We start from the raw sequence: 16,243 nt of genomic DNA, 5'->3' as shown, positions 1-16,243 counted from the left end.
AAAAGGTTAATTTTAGCCTAGAAATGCCAAAAATGCTTCAAAAATTTTTATACTAAATCTTATGTTTTAATGTAAAAGTGTTTCCGAATACAATTTTATCACAATTTTTATAATTTAATAATTTTTCCATGATTTTAAATAGCAACCGTTAAAATCTACATAAACCATTTTTATGCTGGCTTAAATCATATTTATGCTTTATTATTATAAAGAACTTTAACAATAATTATAATATATAAAATTATAATAAAGTTGTCTCGTTCGAATGTAAAAAATGTTGAATATAAAATTAGCAGACCATAATTGCTGATATTAGCAAATATTTTTCTATGGGTGTAATCATAGAAGTAGACATTGGGGGACGGCGCCCATCTAATTTTCATAAATGTCAGACTTTGAACATTTTTGTACTAAATTCAGGGATTTATTGTTTATACTTGTATGGTAACTCAAAAACACGAATTTTCCAGAAAATTTTTATTTTTGTCAAGCCACTTGGGGGAACGGCCCACCCTAAATCTACTCAAGCGGGCATTCTTACCAATTGGGACAATATGGGCATCAAATGAAAGGTATTTGAAAGTACAGTACGTATCTGAGACAAAAAATTGATTTCTAATATCAATGGGACCATGCACCAACAAAATGGACATACAGGCCAATCGGGGCAATATGAGTAATATGGGACTCTCATGAACGTTATATGACAGTATGTTATAAACAAAAGTCTAAGGGTGTTGGTTCCGTATAAAAGCAAAATACGTCCAAAATGATTTCCTTGACATAACCAAGAATTGTGATAAAAACCTCTCCCAGTTGGGGCAACAAGGGTATGAAATTAATGGTATTTAAAATTAGAGTATAAATATAATAAAAATCGTGATCCCAAATGTCAGTCAAATCGAGTAATAATTGCACCCTCCAGAGGTTAAAAAAGTCAAGCTGCGAGATCGGTTTATAAGGCAGCTATATCAGGTTTTATATCGATTTAGACCATACTTGAAACAATTGTTGGAAATCATACCAAAACGACATATGCAAAATTTCAACCATATTGGATAAGAATTGCCCCCCTAGAGGCTCAAGAAGTCAAATCCGGAGGGCCACCTCTCCCCTAGTAAGCCCACCAAACGGCAAAGTAGACCAAAAGGACTCAAATAAAAGGTATTTGAGAAGAGAACACGAATTTGGTTTCAAAATTTCGCACCGAATTTCAGGAGACCAACACTGCCCAAAAATCCTCCCTCCCCTGATAATACTCCCTTAAAAACTACGCCAAAGGAGAAGGAATCTGATAAAGGTAGAGTAAAACTTGTATTCTGACTTAGGGAGCAAGGGGGGTCCCTAGAACATGTGGGCCAATCCAGACAATATGGTGGTCAATAAAAGGTCATTAAAAGTGGAGTGTGAACTTCAAATGTCGAACGAAACAATATGAGACTTAAATGAAAGATCTTTAAAAGTAGAGTACGACTATTAGGGATCAAGTTTCTGCGGTCCTTTTGATAACTCCCCAACGCACAGTGGGATAGAATCGAAAAAAAAAACTTGTGAAAAATATGCCGTGTAGAGACACCGGGCCAGATAGTTTGATATAAAAGCTTAGTCTTTAATGTCGGGGCACCAAAAGAAAACCCCCACAACAGTGATTTAAACATATCGGGACAATATGGAACACAAATCAACGTTTTCTTTGAGAGTCGAATGCGAAAAGGTTATCAATATTTGCCGCTTCTCCGCAAAAAAAAATCCTAAACAGATAAGTTGTGCGATCAGGGCAACATGTGACTCAAATGATAGGTTTATGGAAGTGGAGTGCAATATCGATCCCACAAAAGCCCCCACAACGGACATACAGGTCGATCAGAAAAACATTGAATTCGAATGAAAGATCTTTGGCAGTGGAGTACGAATCCAAAGTAATATTATGGAGCAAGTGTCTGCTGCCCTCCAGAAACACAGACATGAAGATCTACCGGAACAATATGGACCTTGTATAAAAGGTGTTGGAGAGTAAAGCATAAATCTCATATTTGACTTTGAGTACAACCATTTTTTAAAAAATTTAAAGTTGTTTTTTAGCCATCTCACACCAAATTTGGTTATTACAGTTTTGTTTTTGGGTTGCTATCAAAGGTTGCTATCGTTTGAATCGCCCCATAATCTTCGATTTCTGGAATTTCTGAAAGTTATGGTTATGGTAAGGGGGAGGGTCCGACTCCGGACGACTAACATGCTTGTTTGAGGGTCGGTCCCCAAGATACTTTGTACACCACTGTCAACGGCCTTTTATTTGAGTCCCTTTTTGTCGCATTATACATGTCCTCTCAAAGATCTTTTATTCAAGTGTTATTGGAGGTAGGGAGGGCGTCCTGAACATGGGAAACATTTAAACCAAAAAGTTTTATACCAATTTTGTGTTATTGGGTTACCAAACAGGAGGTCTACAAAATTTTGCTTGAATTGAATTAACTTCCTAAAACTGTGCCAAGTATGGTCTAAATCAGTCTATGACCTGATATAGCTGCCGTATAAACCTAACTTCCAATTCCTTAGCCTCTGGAGGGCACAATTATTACTCGATTTACCCGAAATTTTCGAGGTGACGTTTTTCAATTACAAGTGACAAGTACGGTCCATATCGGTCAATAACTGGATATAGCTTATATATATTTTAAAAAGTCATTCAAAGAACTTGACATATACGATCCATGATGGAGGGGGACCTAATGAGACGGACTGGTTAAAGAGCCCTAATGAGAGAGAATTAGCTCATAAAAACAGCCTATGTTGTGAAGTATTAATGCAATATAGAGCCAAATTCAATCCATTGGGAAAAAGTCTTCAGCTATGTCAGAATTTTTTCCACGTTTTCAAAAAGTGTTTATATGATTCTGGACATTATAGTATCTCTATTTCTTAGATATCACCATATGAACTCCTCCTTTCCCATCATTCCTTTTGTCAAACCCCTTTACAAAACTGGATCAAACCCCGTTAACGATCTTTATCTTGAATCCCATATTAATTGAGTCGTCGTTGTTTTAGTTATTCATTCATTCATTCACTCACTCGTTCATTCATTTGATTAGATGTAATTAAAAGCCAAGAAATTCTTCAAATTATTTTTCAATGACACCAAAAGTTTTATGTCTCAGAGTCGTTGAGCATTTTTGTTTTTTCATAGTAAAAAAAATTTTATTGAAAGCGGTTTTAGGCCAGCATAAAACAGTTTCAAGCTGTCCCCCATAAACGAAACGATTGAGAAATATAATGTTTGAAATTAATTACTGAGAGAAATGAAACCCAATCATAATATCAAGTTGAGCATTTAAAACAATGTACTGCCTTTCTATAGATTTTATGAATTTATTTAATAATTTGTTATGTTGAGCAAAAATTAATTTAAACTAATGATTGTTTCCCTTCTCTTTTTTGGGGAATATTTCTGGTCGTTTTTTACAGATGCCTGCGGCTTATCTGATGTCACTCACATAGAATCCCTGCAAGAAAAATCACAATGCGCCTTGGAGGAATATTGTCGAACGCAGTATCCAAATCAGCCAACGAGATTTGGGAAATTATTATTAAGGCTGCCATCATTGAGAACGGTGTCCTCACAAGTAAGTTAAGCTACAGCATCTTTTAAAATAAGCATTATGCAAAATAATTCTAATCTAGTCATTTCGTTTGTAACACCTCGAAATTTGATTTGCTACCCCATAAAGTATATATGGGTTGCCCAAAAAGTAACTGCGGATTTTTCATATAGTCGGCGTTGACAAATTTTTTCACAGCTTGTGACTCTGTAATTGCATTCTTTCTTCTGTCAGTTATCAGCTGTTACTTTTAGCTTGCTTTAGAAAAAAAGTGTAAAAAAAGTATATTTGATTAAAGTTCATTCTAAGTTTTATTAAAAATGCATTTACTTTCTTTTAAAAAATCCGCAATTACTTTTTGGGCAACCCAATATAAACCAGATTATATCGACATTCTCAGTCGATCTAGCCATGTCCGCTCGTCCGTCCGTCGGTCGAAATCACGATACTGGTCGAACGCGTAAAACTAGCCCCTTGCAATTTCGCACCGATACTTCTTATTGATGTAGGTCATGGGGACTGCAAATGGGTCATATCGGTTTAGATTTGGATATAGCCCCCATATAAACGATCTCCCGATTTGACTTTTTGAGGCCCTGGAAGCCTTAAATTTCATCAGATTTGGCTGAAATTGCTTTATGACTTTCATCATCCATGCTAAGTATGATCGAAGTCAGTCTATAAACTGATATAGCCCCCATATAAAACGATCCGCGGTTTTGACTTCTTGAGCCTCTAGAAGCCTTAATATTCATCAGATTTGGCTGAAATGTGAAACGAAGACTTGCTTTATGACTTTAAACATCCATGCCAAGAACGATACGAATCGGTCTATAAACTGATATAGGCCCCATATAAACCGATCCCCAGTTTTGACTCTTTAAACCCCCAGAAGCCTCAATTTTCATCCCATTTGATTGAAATTCGAAGAAAAGGCTTGCATTATGACTTCCAACATCCATGCCAAGTACGATCCTTATCGGTCTATAAACTGATATAGCCCCCATATAAACGGATCGCCCCTTTTCACTGATTTGGTTGAAATTTGACACATAAAACCATACCATGTCTTATTCGAATTTTTTTATATTTAATTTAATTTTTTTTTATTTTATTTTATTTAATTTTTTTTATTTATTTTTTTTTTATTTTATTGTATTTTATTTTATTTTATTTTATTTTATTTTATTTTATTTTATTTTATTTTATTTTATTTTATTTTATTTTATTTTATTTTATTTTATTTTATTTTATTTTATTTTATTTTATTTTATTTTATTTTATTTTATTTTATTTTATTTTATTTTATTTTATTTTATTTTATTTTATTTTATTTTATTTTATTTTATTTTATTTTATTTTATTTTATGTTATGTTATGTTATTTTATTTTATTTTATTTTATTTTATTTTATTTTATTTTATTTTATTTTATTTTATTTTATTTTATTTAATTTAATTTTATTTTATTTTATGTTATTTTATTTTATTTTATTTTACTTTATTTTATTTTATTTTATTTTATTTTATTTTATTTTATTTTATTTTATTTTATTTTATTTTATTTTATTTTATTTTATTTTATTTTATTTTATTTTATTTTATTTTATTTTATTTTATTTTATTTTATTTTATTTTATTTTATTTTATTTTATTTTATTTTATTTTATTTTATTTTATTTTATTTTATTTTATTTTATTTTATTTTATTTTATGTTATGTTATGTTATTTTATTTTATTTTATTTTATTTTATTTTATTTTATTTTATTTTATTTTATTTTTATTTTTTTTATTTTATTTTATTTTATTTTATTTTATTTTATTTTATTTTATTTTATTTTATTTTATTTTATTTTATTTTATTTTATTTTATTTTATTTTATTTTATTTTATTTTATTTTATTTTATTTTATTTTATTTTATTTTATTTTATTTTATTTTATTTTATTTTATTTTATTTTATTTTATTTTATTTTATTTTATTTTATTTTATTTTATTTTATTTTATTTTAATTTATTTTATTTTATTTTATTTTATTTTATTTTATTTTATTTTATTTTATTTTGTTTTATTTTATTTTATTTTATTTTAGTATTGAAATCCCTAACACAAAAATTAAAAAAAAAAAAACAAGATATAGATCGATTCAGACCATATTGAACACGTATGTTGAAAATCCTGTGAGAAGCCGTGGTACAACATTTCTGCCATATCGAATGACTATTGCGCCCTCTAGAGGCTCAAGAAATCAAGATCCCAGATCGGTTTATATGGCAGCTATATCAGGTTATGTACCAAATTGCGCCATACTTAGCACAGTTGTTGGAAGTCATAACAAAACACCTCGTGCAAAATTTCTGCCATATCGGATGAGTATTGCGCCCTCTAGAGGCTCAAGAAATCAAGATCCCAAATCGGTTTATATGGCAGCTATATCAGGTTATGTGCCAATTTACGTCATACTTTGCATAGTTGTTGGAAGTCATACCAAAACATTTCACGCAAAATTTCAGTCAGATCGGTTAAGAATTGCGCCCTCTAGAGGCTGAAAAAGTCAAGATCCAAGATCGGTTTATATGGCAGCTATATCAGGATATGAACCAATTTGTGCCATACTTAGCGCAGTTGTTGGAAGTCATAACAAAACACCATAACGGTTGAGAATTGCGCCCTCTAGAGGCTCAAGAAGTCAAGATCCCAGATCGGTTTATATGGCAGCTATATCAGGTTATGCGCCAATTTACGTCATACTTAGCATAGTTGTTGGAAGTCATACCAAAACACTTCACGCAAAATTTCAGCCAATTCGGTAAAGAATTCGGTCTAGAGGCTGAAAAAGTCAAGATCCCAGATCGGTTTATATGGCAGCTATATCAGGTTATGTACCGATCTTCATCATACTTTGAATAGTTGTTGGAAGTCATACCAAAACAATTCACGCAAAATTTCAGCCAAATCGATTAAGAATTGCGCCCTCTAGAGGCTGAAAAAGTTAAGATCCCAGATCGGCTTATGTGGCAGCTATATCAGGATATGAACCAATTTGTGCCATACTTAGCGCAGTTGTTGGAAGTCATAACAAAACACCTCGTGCAAAATTTCTGCCATAACGGTTGAGAATTGCGCCCTCTAGAGGCTCAAGAAATCAAGATCCCAGATCGGTTTATATGGCAGCTATATCAGGTTATGTGCCAATTTACGTCATACTTTGCATAGTTGTTGGAAGTCATACCAAAACACCTCGTGCAAAATTTCTGCCATAACGGTTGAGAATTGCGCCCTCTAGAGGCTGAAAAAGTCAAGATCCAAGATCGGTTTATATGGCAGCTATATCAGGATATGAACCAATTTGTGCCATACTTAGCACAGTTGTTGGAAGTCATAACAAAACAATTCACGCAAAATTTCAGCCAAATCGATTAAGAATTGCGCCCTCTACAGGCTGAAAAAGTTAAGATCCCAGATCGGTTTATGTGGCAGCTATATCAGGTTATGTGCCAATTTGCGCCATACTTAGCATAGTTGTTGGAAGTCATACCAAAACACCACGCGCAAAATTTCAGCCAAATCGGTTAAGAATTGCGCCCTCTAGAGGCTCAAGAAGTCAAGACCCAAGATCGGTTTATATGGCAGCTATATCTGGTTATGGACCGATTTGAACCATACTTAGCGCAGTTGTTGGATATCATAACAGAACACTTTGTGCAGAATTTCATTCCAATCGGATAAGAATTGCGCCCTGTAGAGGCTCAAGAAGTCAAGACCCAAGATCGGTTTATATGGTAGCTATATCAAAACATGGACCGATTTAGCCCATTTACAATCCCAACCGACCTAGACTAATAAGAAGCATTTGTGCGCCCTGTAGAGGCTCAAGAAGTCAAGACCTAAGATCGGTTTATATGGCAGCTATATCAAAACATGGACCGATATGGCCCATTTACAATCCCAACCGACCTACACTAATAAGAAGCATGTGTTCAAAATTTCAAGCGCCTTCGAAAGTTAGAGGTCTTTCGACAGACAGATGGACGGACTGACGGACGGACATTGCTAGTTCCACTTAGGGTTGCCCAAAAAGTAATTGCGGATTTTTTAAAAGAAAGTAAATGCATTTTTAATAAAACTTAGAATGAACTTTAATCAAATATACTTTTTTTACACTTTTTTTTTCTAAAGCAAGCTAAAAGTAGCAGCTGATAACTGACAGAAAAAAGGATGCAATTACAGAGTCACAAGCTGTGAAAAAATTTGTCAACGCCGACTATATAAAAAATCCGCAATTACTTTTTGGGCAACCTAAAATGTCATGACGATCAAGGACATATATACTTTATGGGGTACCTCATTAGTAGATGGGGACAGTAGGAATCTAGTTAGTTTGTTTAGGGCTACTAGTTTTCCACGTATTTAGCTAATCAGTATAAAGGGGCAGTAGGAATCTAATTTGGTTAGGTTATACTCATATTTGCAATTAATCGAACTCACTTTGACCATACCCCACCTATAACCCTTACACTGGCAATCTGAGCTCACTACCAACTAAGCTGCAGGGGCGCCATAGAAATCTATTTACATACAAAGTCTCTCATAAGTATTTTCTTTATTAACTTTAAAGCCTCTTCTTACATTAATGTTATTCACTACCTTATCTATCTCTCTTTACGTCGCCTTCAATTAATAACCACCTCCTTTTTTTCTGATATCTTTTGTTTTTTTAGGTCATTGAACAATTATTTTTTGTGCGTCTAGTCGGTAAAACACCCATTGAAACGCTGATACGAGATATGCTATTGTCCGGCAATAGTTTCTCTTGGCCTTATTTACCATCGATGTGACACACAATGTGGAGACAACTGACAACAACTTGATCATCCACAGCCACAGTTACAGCAGCAGCTGTTGCGGCAGCAGTTGTAAACACGCAGCAACAACAGCAGCAGCAGCAACAACAACAACAACAGCAATACCACAATCATCATCACCATCATGCTCAGCAACAACAACAGCAGCAACATCATCATCATCACCATCATTTAAACACTCTGCATCAACAACAGGCTGCTGCATTTCATACAACGCACAGGGTTGCATATGGTAGTTTTGACACCAATGCAAATTCGTTCAGCAGTAATGCAGCCACGGATGATGCCACAGGTAACGATGGTGCAGCAATGCAAACAAGTTTACAAACTGCCACCACCACCAGCAGCAGCAGCGAAAGTAGCAGCAATAGCAGCTCCAGTGGAGCTACTACCACAAATACAACACCAACCAATGTTGTAGCAGGGGCTGCTTCATCAACCTCACCATTGTCATTGGATGCCCCTTGCAGCGGGGGCGGTGGTGGTGGAGCTGCAGGTTATAGTGCTGGTGGCATTGGCGTTAATTATGGTACAACATTTTTTGGCAATGACTACCATCAATTAACCCAATCAGCATTAATGGCCAATACATCGCAATATGCGGCAGCAGCAGCCGTCTCATCGGCTGCCGCTATGCAGGCCTCTAGTACAGCGATGTTAACGAATTATTGTGATGCTGCCATGATGATGGCTGCGGCAGCCGTTAATGCCAATCAGTGTTTGCAACAGCAACAACAGCGTATCGCTCTAATGGCCAATTGTCAGAGTGCCATAGACGAACATGAGTTTGTGGCAGCAACAAGTTACGGCCCCAAAGATGTGGTTATGATGCCCACGAATGTTGTCTCTTCGGCCGCAGCAGCCGCCGCTTTGGTATCTTCAGGCCTGTCATCGGCCTCTTCATCCACTTCGATCACATCGGCAACCTCATCGCTGCTGTCAACAACCACTTCATCAACCACAGGCGGCAACGGCTTGGTGGGCAGCGTCCAACCTTCAACGCCAAGGGAGCTAAATGCAAGCGAAAGGCATAGCAATGGCATCGAAACAAAGGCTTCCCCAAGTCCGCATGCAAGCACCCCCAACAACATTGTCTCATCCACAGCTGTAAGTATTAAAGCTAAGGAAGAGTTGAGCGGCGACATTGGCCCTGAAACGCCACCAAATTTTATCGATATCAGTGAAGTTCCTCTTATAGTGGATGTCAAGTAGTGTAATTAAAAAAAAACAACAAAATCAAAAAACAAAACAAAAAAAAAATTTAGAAAAAAAAAACAATTTTAAAAAACCAAAAAAAAAAATTATCAAAAAAAAAAATACAAAAATAGTTGAAAGTTGTATAAAATAGTTAAAATATTCCTACTCTAAGTCTTATCTGCTTAATTTATAAGTTTTATAATTGTTCCTTGTGTATATAGCTTCCCCTTTCCAAACTTTTAAATTATTTAACATAAATTTTAGTTTCTAAGCTATTTCTATTGAAATGAAGTCATTTTATTTTTAATGAATTTTTTTTAGTTAATTACTTTTTTTATGAAAATAGGTCTCAATATTTATGTAGCTCAAAATTAATGCCATTTGGTTATGGCACAAAAATAATAGGGGCTTTTTAAGAACAACATAACAAGAAAAGTAAGGTGCTAAGTTCGAATGGTGTCTTTCGCAAAACTTTAGAGAATTTGTCGTAGTTGACGATAATCGCAAAAAAATGCCTCACCCTAGTGAACATATAAACACTTACACGCAGGACTTATATCGAGTCCTTTTTTGGTGTACAGTGTATGGTAAAAACAAAAACTTTAACGTACTTCCTCTCACTGGAGTAACACTATGGGGCGAAATTGTTCTTAACCTCGCATGTGGACCAACCGTTTAATTTAACCTAGCCTAGCCATTATATCAGCCCAAGGAATGTAATCTATCTCCAATTCCGAGAAGTCTTTTTTTTATAACCAACGATCGATGCGTAATGTCGTCATTCACTTTGTGGCTCAAACGACGCCAGTATCCTCCACTAACGCAGAGTCCGATGGGTAGGAGACTGAGTTTTCAATCATCACATATGTATTTCTTCAAGCTCATTGCGCAATCAAGATTCCGCTGCCCTCATGTTCTTTAACTGGTTTTAAATAGTTCAGCCAGAAGCCCGTCGGCTCCTGCTGTATTGTTCTTCATCCAAGTTTATGTTTCGTTGATCACTTTATGATTGATGCATTCGCCTCATTATAAAAAATTCACTTGGCAACTTCGCCTCCGATCATAAAAACTTCACTTGGCAACCAATCGGCTCCTGCTGCCTTGTTGTTCTTCAGACGGTCTTGAAAAGTTCAGGTGGTAACCCCTAGACTTCTGTTGCCTTGTTTTTCTTCTGCCGGTTTGATGTTACCTCGATCCCATTCCGACTGTTACAAAAGCTTTACCAACTTTTTGTTTCCGATATAAAACAGGCAACCCATAGGCTCCTGTTGCCTAACTGTTCTTTAAACGGTATTAAATAGTTCAGCAGGTAAACCATACAGGAGGCTAAGGGTCTTCGGCAGAGTTAACGCTACGCTACAAAAGCTTTACCAACTTTACCGATATAAAACAGGCAACCCATAGGCTCCTGTTGCCTTATTGTTCTTCAGCCGGCATTAGATAGCTTAGGTGGTAAACCATACAGAAGGCTATGGTTCTTCGGCAGAGTTAATGCTACGCTCATTTCATTCTTATTCATGCAAAAGCTTCATTAGCGTATAATCCAGTTTTAAATAGTTCAGTTGGCCGCCCATAGGCTCTGCCTTGTTGTTCTTCCGCCGGTAGTAATTAGTTAAGCTGGCAGTTCATAGGTTCCTGCTGCCTTATGGTCTTCAGTCGGTTTAAAATAGCTCAGCTGATAACCCGTTGGCTCCTGTCGCTTTGTTGATTTTCATCCGGGTCAATGCTACTACGTTGATCTTGTTCTGATTGATGCATTCGCTTCAGTGTACCACCTCCAGCTCTAAACAGATCAGTTGATAACTCATAGACTCCAGCTGCCTTGTTGTTCTGGAGCCAGTCTAAAAACGTTCAGACCTGGCAAACCAATCGGTTCCTGCTGCCTATTATGTTTTTCAGCCTGTCGTCTCCGATATAAAAAAGTTTATATGCCAACCAAAGGCTCTTGTTGTATTTAATAGTTCAGCTGGTAAACCATACGCTCCTTCTGCATATTGGTACATCAGCGGAGTTAATGCTACGCTCATCTCATTCAGACTCATGCAAAAGCTTCATCTGTGTATTATCCGATCTTAAATAATTCCGTTGGTCACCCATAGGCTCTGCTGCCTTGTTATTCTTCCGCCAGTAGTAATTAGTTAAGCTGGCAATTCATAGGTTCCTACTGCCTTATGGTGCTTCAGTCGGTTTGAAATAGCTCAGCTGATAACCCATTGGCCCCTGCCGCCTTGTTGATCTTCATTCGGGTCAATGCTTCTACGTTGATCTTGTTCTGATTGAGGCATATAACACATTAAAAGTGTTTCGCCTCTAGTTCTAATTAGTTCAGTTGATAACTCATAGGACTCCAGCCGCCTAGTTGTTCTGGAGCCGGTCTTAAACAGTTCACTTGGCGGCCAAACGGCTACTGCTGCCTATTTTGTTCTTCAGCCTGGTTTATGCTACGTTGATTTTATTTTAATCAATGCATTCGCCTCAATATCAGTGTTTCGCTTCTTATCCTAAAAAGTTAAGTTGAAAACCAATCAACTCCTCGGTAATCAACCAATCAACTCCTCCTTCGGTAACCCATAGATTCCTGCTGCATTGTTGTTCATACGGCGATCTTTAATAAATCAACTGGTAACCCATAGGCCCCTGCTGCTTTGTTGTTATTGCTACGCTTATCTCATACTGACTAATGCAAAACTTTCTTCAGCATGTCGCCTTTGCTCTTAAATGCCTCATTTGGCAACCCATAGGATCCTGCTGTCTTCTTATTCTTCACACCAGTTATCCCGACTATGGCTTCATTCCGACTATTAGATATACACTGTTTGCTGGTATCAGGGATTAGTAAGTTCTGTGGTATCCTCGTAGCCGCTACTATTGAACACCATCAGCTGGGAAAAGCATTCCTTGACTATACTAAGCACAATATTTGTATTTACACGAAATTTCCTCCAATGTTTCTGCAAAAGCAACTGCTTCTTTTAAAGACATTGGTTTGACATTTGATTCTCAGGTAGAGTGTGCGGAGTGACTGACTGACTCCTGATTATCTTGTTTTGCTTTCATTTATTACATTTTATCACTATCCTCCTTGCGATACCACCCCTTAGCAGTGCACCTTGACACTGGCTGCAGGATTGCTCTGTATGCCATATTCTTCCCATCAGTAGCCCTGGTCGAGTCATGGATTCCTTGGGGGAGGGATTAAGTACCTAAGTAGGAATTGTAGGGCATTCTGCAGGGATACTGTGCCTCAGCTGGTTTAGTCTTGGGCAATACACTGGCCAATACTTTTCTTGTGAAGTAACAATGGCTTCAGAATCTGAAGCTAGACTCTGACCTTGGACCGGAGTCGGATTATATCTTGATATAGCCCCCATATAGACCGATCCGCCGATTTAAGGTTTTAGGCCCCTAAAAGCAACATTTTTTATTCGAGTTTGATGAAATTTGGGACAGTGAGTAGTGAAAGGTCCTTCGACATTCTCTTTCAATTTGACCCAGATCGGTCCAGATTTGGATATAGCTGCGATATAATTCGATTTTTAGATTTAAGATCTTGGACCCATAAAAGGCGCAATTATTGTCCGGTTTTACTTGAGACAGTGAGTTGTGTTAGACCCTACGACATCCTTCTTCAATTTGGCCCAGATCGGTTCAGATTTGGATATATCTGCCATATAGACCGATCCGCCGATTTAAGGTTTTAGGCCCCTTAACGCCACATTTATTATCCGAGTTTGATGAAATTTGGGACAGTGAGTTGTGATAGGCCCTTCAACATCCCTCTTCGATTTGGCTCATATAGGTACAGATTTGGATATAGCTGCCATATAGACCGATCTCTCGATTTAAGGTCTTGGGCCCATTAAAGGAGCATTTATTGTCTGATGTCGCCAAAATTTGGGCCAGTGAGTTGTGTTAGGCCCCTCGACATCCTTCTAGAAGATGGCTCAGATCGGTCCAGATTTGAATATAGCTGCCATATAGACCGATCTCTCGATTTAAGGTCTTGGGCCCATAAAAGGCGCATTTATTGCCCCATGTCGCCGAAATTTGGGACAGTGAGTTGTGTTAAGCCCCTTGACATCTTTCTGAAATTTGGCCCAGACCAGTCCAGATTTGGATATAGTTGCCATATAGACCGATCTCTCGATTCAAGGTTTTGGACCCATGAAAGGCGCATTTATTGCTCGATTTCGCCGAAATTTGGGCAGTGAGTTGTGTTAGGCCCCTCGACATCTTTGTTTTATTTGGCCCAGAACGTTTCAGATTTGGATATAGCTGCCATATTGACCGAATTCTCGATTTAAGGTCTTGGGCCCATAAAAAGCGCATTTATTCTCTGATTTTGCTTAACTTTGGCATAGTGAGTTGTGTAAGGCCCCTCGATATCTGTTGCAAGATGGCCCAGTTCGGTCCAGGTTTGGATATAGCTGCAATACACACAGATCCCTCGATTTATGGTTTTGGGCCAATAAAAGACGCATATATTGTCAGACTTTGCTAAAATTTGAAACATTGAGTTGCGTTATGTCTTTCGACATTTTCCTGCAATTTGGCTCAGATAGGTTCAGATTTGGATATAGCTGCCATATAGACCGATCTCTCGATTTAAGGTCTTAGGCCCATAAAAGCCACATTTATTATCCGATTTCGCTGAACTTTGACACAGTGACGTATGTTAGGCTTTCCCACATCCGTGTCGTGTATGGTTCAGATCGATCTATTGCTAATTTTGCCCATGAACATTCCACTAAAGAACAGGGTCAAACTTCTCACATATCAATGAGTGCAGTCCGATTCAAGTTAAAGCTCAATGATAAGGGACCTCCTTTTTATAGACGAGTCCGAACGGAGTGCCGCAGTGCGACACCTCTTTGGAGAGAAGTTTTACATGGCATCGGTCTATATTTGGACTAATAATTTATCCTAAAAAATTGAACAATGAATTGTACTTATTAGACCAGTCAATGTCCGTTCCGAATTTGGTTCAAATCGGACCAAATTTCGATATGGCATTTTTCACTGGATTATGACGAAAGGGGGTCTACATACATACCCGAGATGGTGGTGGGTATCCAAAGTTCTGCCCAGCCAAACTTAATGCCTTTGACTTGTTTCAAATGGCATAGTGTCTCACATATGTTGCCAGCATTGGGAGGGAATAACCACCGCTGAAAATCTTTTCTAATGTTCTCGCCGGGATTCGAACTCAGGCGTTGAGCGTCATAGGCGGACATGCTTTGCGCTACAGTGGCCTTCAAAAAAGTTGATCAAACTGACGAAAACGATACCAACCCGTGCTTTAGTCACAAAAAATTATCGGTACCTCGAAAAATAACCTAAGTCCACTTTCTCGAGAAAATGAATTTATATCCAAAATAATCCCTCATACTAAAAACTAAGGAAAATACAAAGAATTGTGAAGCGAATATAACATTTGGACTATCTTCAGCACAATATGGTTCTTGAACCTATAAAAGCCCATTTTGTAGACCCAATTTTATCAAACAATCCATGTTTTAAATATATGTCACTTTGAAAATGTTATTCAAGATGTTGAAGCTTCAAGATGAAAAAGCAACCGATAGATGTTCCAGCTTCTATATACGATTCCTCCCTTACGAACTTTATCCCTATTTAAATTGTCATGCTTAAAAGGCCCCATTGTTTCTTAATTCAGTTTCCGTTAAACTCAAATTTTTCTATAATTACCACAAATATTCAAAAGCTCAAATTTTTCTCAATACCAAATGTTATGACTTCAGAAAAAACATATCCTAATTTAAAACTCCAAATCTTCCCACACAACCAAAGGGAACAACAAATCTAAAATCCTCACAAATTTAAATCAACAACAAAAACACAAAAAATACGTGAAACGTATAGCATTTGTTTTATAAAGTGTAGATATTAAAATAAAAATAAAAACTGTATAATATTTTGTAAAAATTCATAAATTTATATACAAAAAAATCCTAAATCTATTGTATAGCCTAAAAAGAAATTCATAAGAATGTGAAACAAACAAATGGAAAACTTTAAAACAAATTCTATCATCTTAAAAATAAAAACAAAAATAAATCCCTATATAGAGAAAATAAATGAAAACAAGTGAACAGGCACTTAATTATACTTAATATTTGTAAATGAATTTAATCCAAACTATCAAGAAACCCATAGCAATATTGTAGTGTGTATGTAATAATAATATGTATGTAATAAAATTTAAAAAAAAATCATATATAAAAAAAAATTTATTGTATTTATAAAAATGTCCCCAAAGTGTATGATAAACTTTTCCTCTGTTAAAACTCTCAAAACAAATACTCTAACACACACACAATTTTCTAAAGAGATTTCCTTTTGTAATTTAACATTTCTTTACTTTGCACAATTATACCAAAAACAAACCACCCCCTACTTATAAATATATTCTATCTAAAATTTACATAATTTAATTTTATATTATCTTCAAAAGTTAAACAAAAATTCATTGTGGCAATTTGAGAAATATTTCCTAGATTTGAAGCTGGACTTGCTTTTTGTTTTGATCCACTTTCAAAATGTTTGGATTTTATCTAGT

General features: G+C 36.1%; 2 protein-coding genes across 2 annotated transcripts in view; both read left to right on the top strand.

Annotated features, from left to right (window-relative positions):
* Positions 1-8,591, top strand: part of LOC106082842 (steroid receptor seven-up, isoforms B/C) — an 81,033-nt gene extending 72,442 nt beyond the window's left edge. The window contains exons 4-5 of the mRNA XM_013245571.2: positions 3,466-3,623; positions 8,323-8,591. Coding sequence (XP_013101025.1) covers positions 3,466-3,623; positions 8,323-8,439 — 275 coding nt within the window. The 3' untranslated portion in view covers positions 8,440-8,591. The remainder of the gene's footprint in view (positions 1-3,465; positions 3,624-8,322) is intronic.
* Positions 8,592-8,631: 40 nt separating this feature from the next.
* LOC106082843 (sericin-2-like) lies at positions 8,632-9,707 on the top strand. Its single transcript, XM_059362684.1, has one exon. It carries the CDS (start codon positions 8,776-8,778, stop codon positions 9,676-9,678), a length of 903 nt encoding a protein of 300 aa, XP_059218667.1. The 5' UTR covers positions 8,632-8,775; the 3' UTR covers positions 9,679-9,707.
* The last annotated feature ends 6,536 nt before the right edge of the window (positions 9,708-16,243 follow it).

This window comes from Stomoxys calcitrans, chromosome 2, assembly GCF_963082655.1.
Source record: "Stomoxys calcitrans chromosome 2, idStoCalc2.1, whole genome shotgun sequence".
NCBI lineage: Eukaryota > Metazoa > Arthropoda > Insecta > Diptera > Muscidae > Stomoxys > Stomoxys calcitrans.
This window is presented reverse-complemented; position numbering and strand designations above follow the sequence as displayed.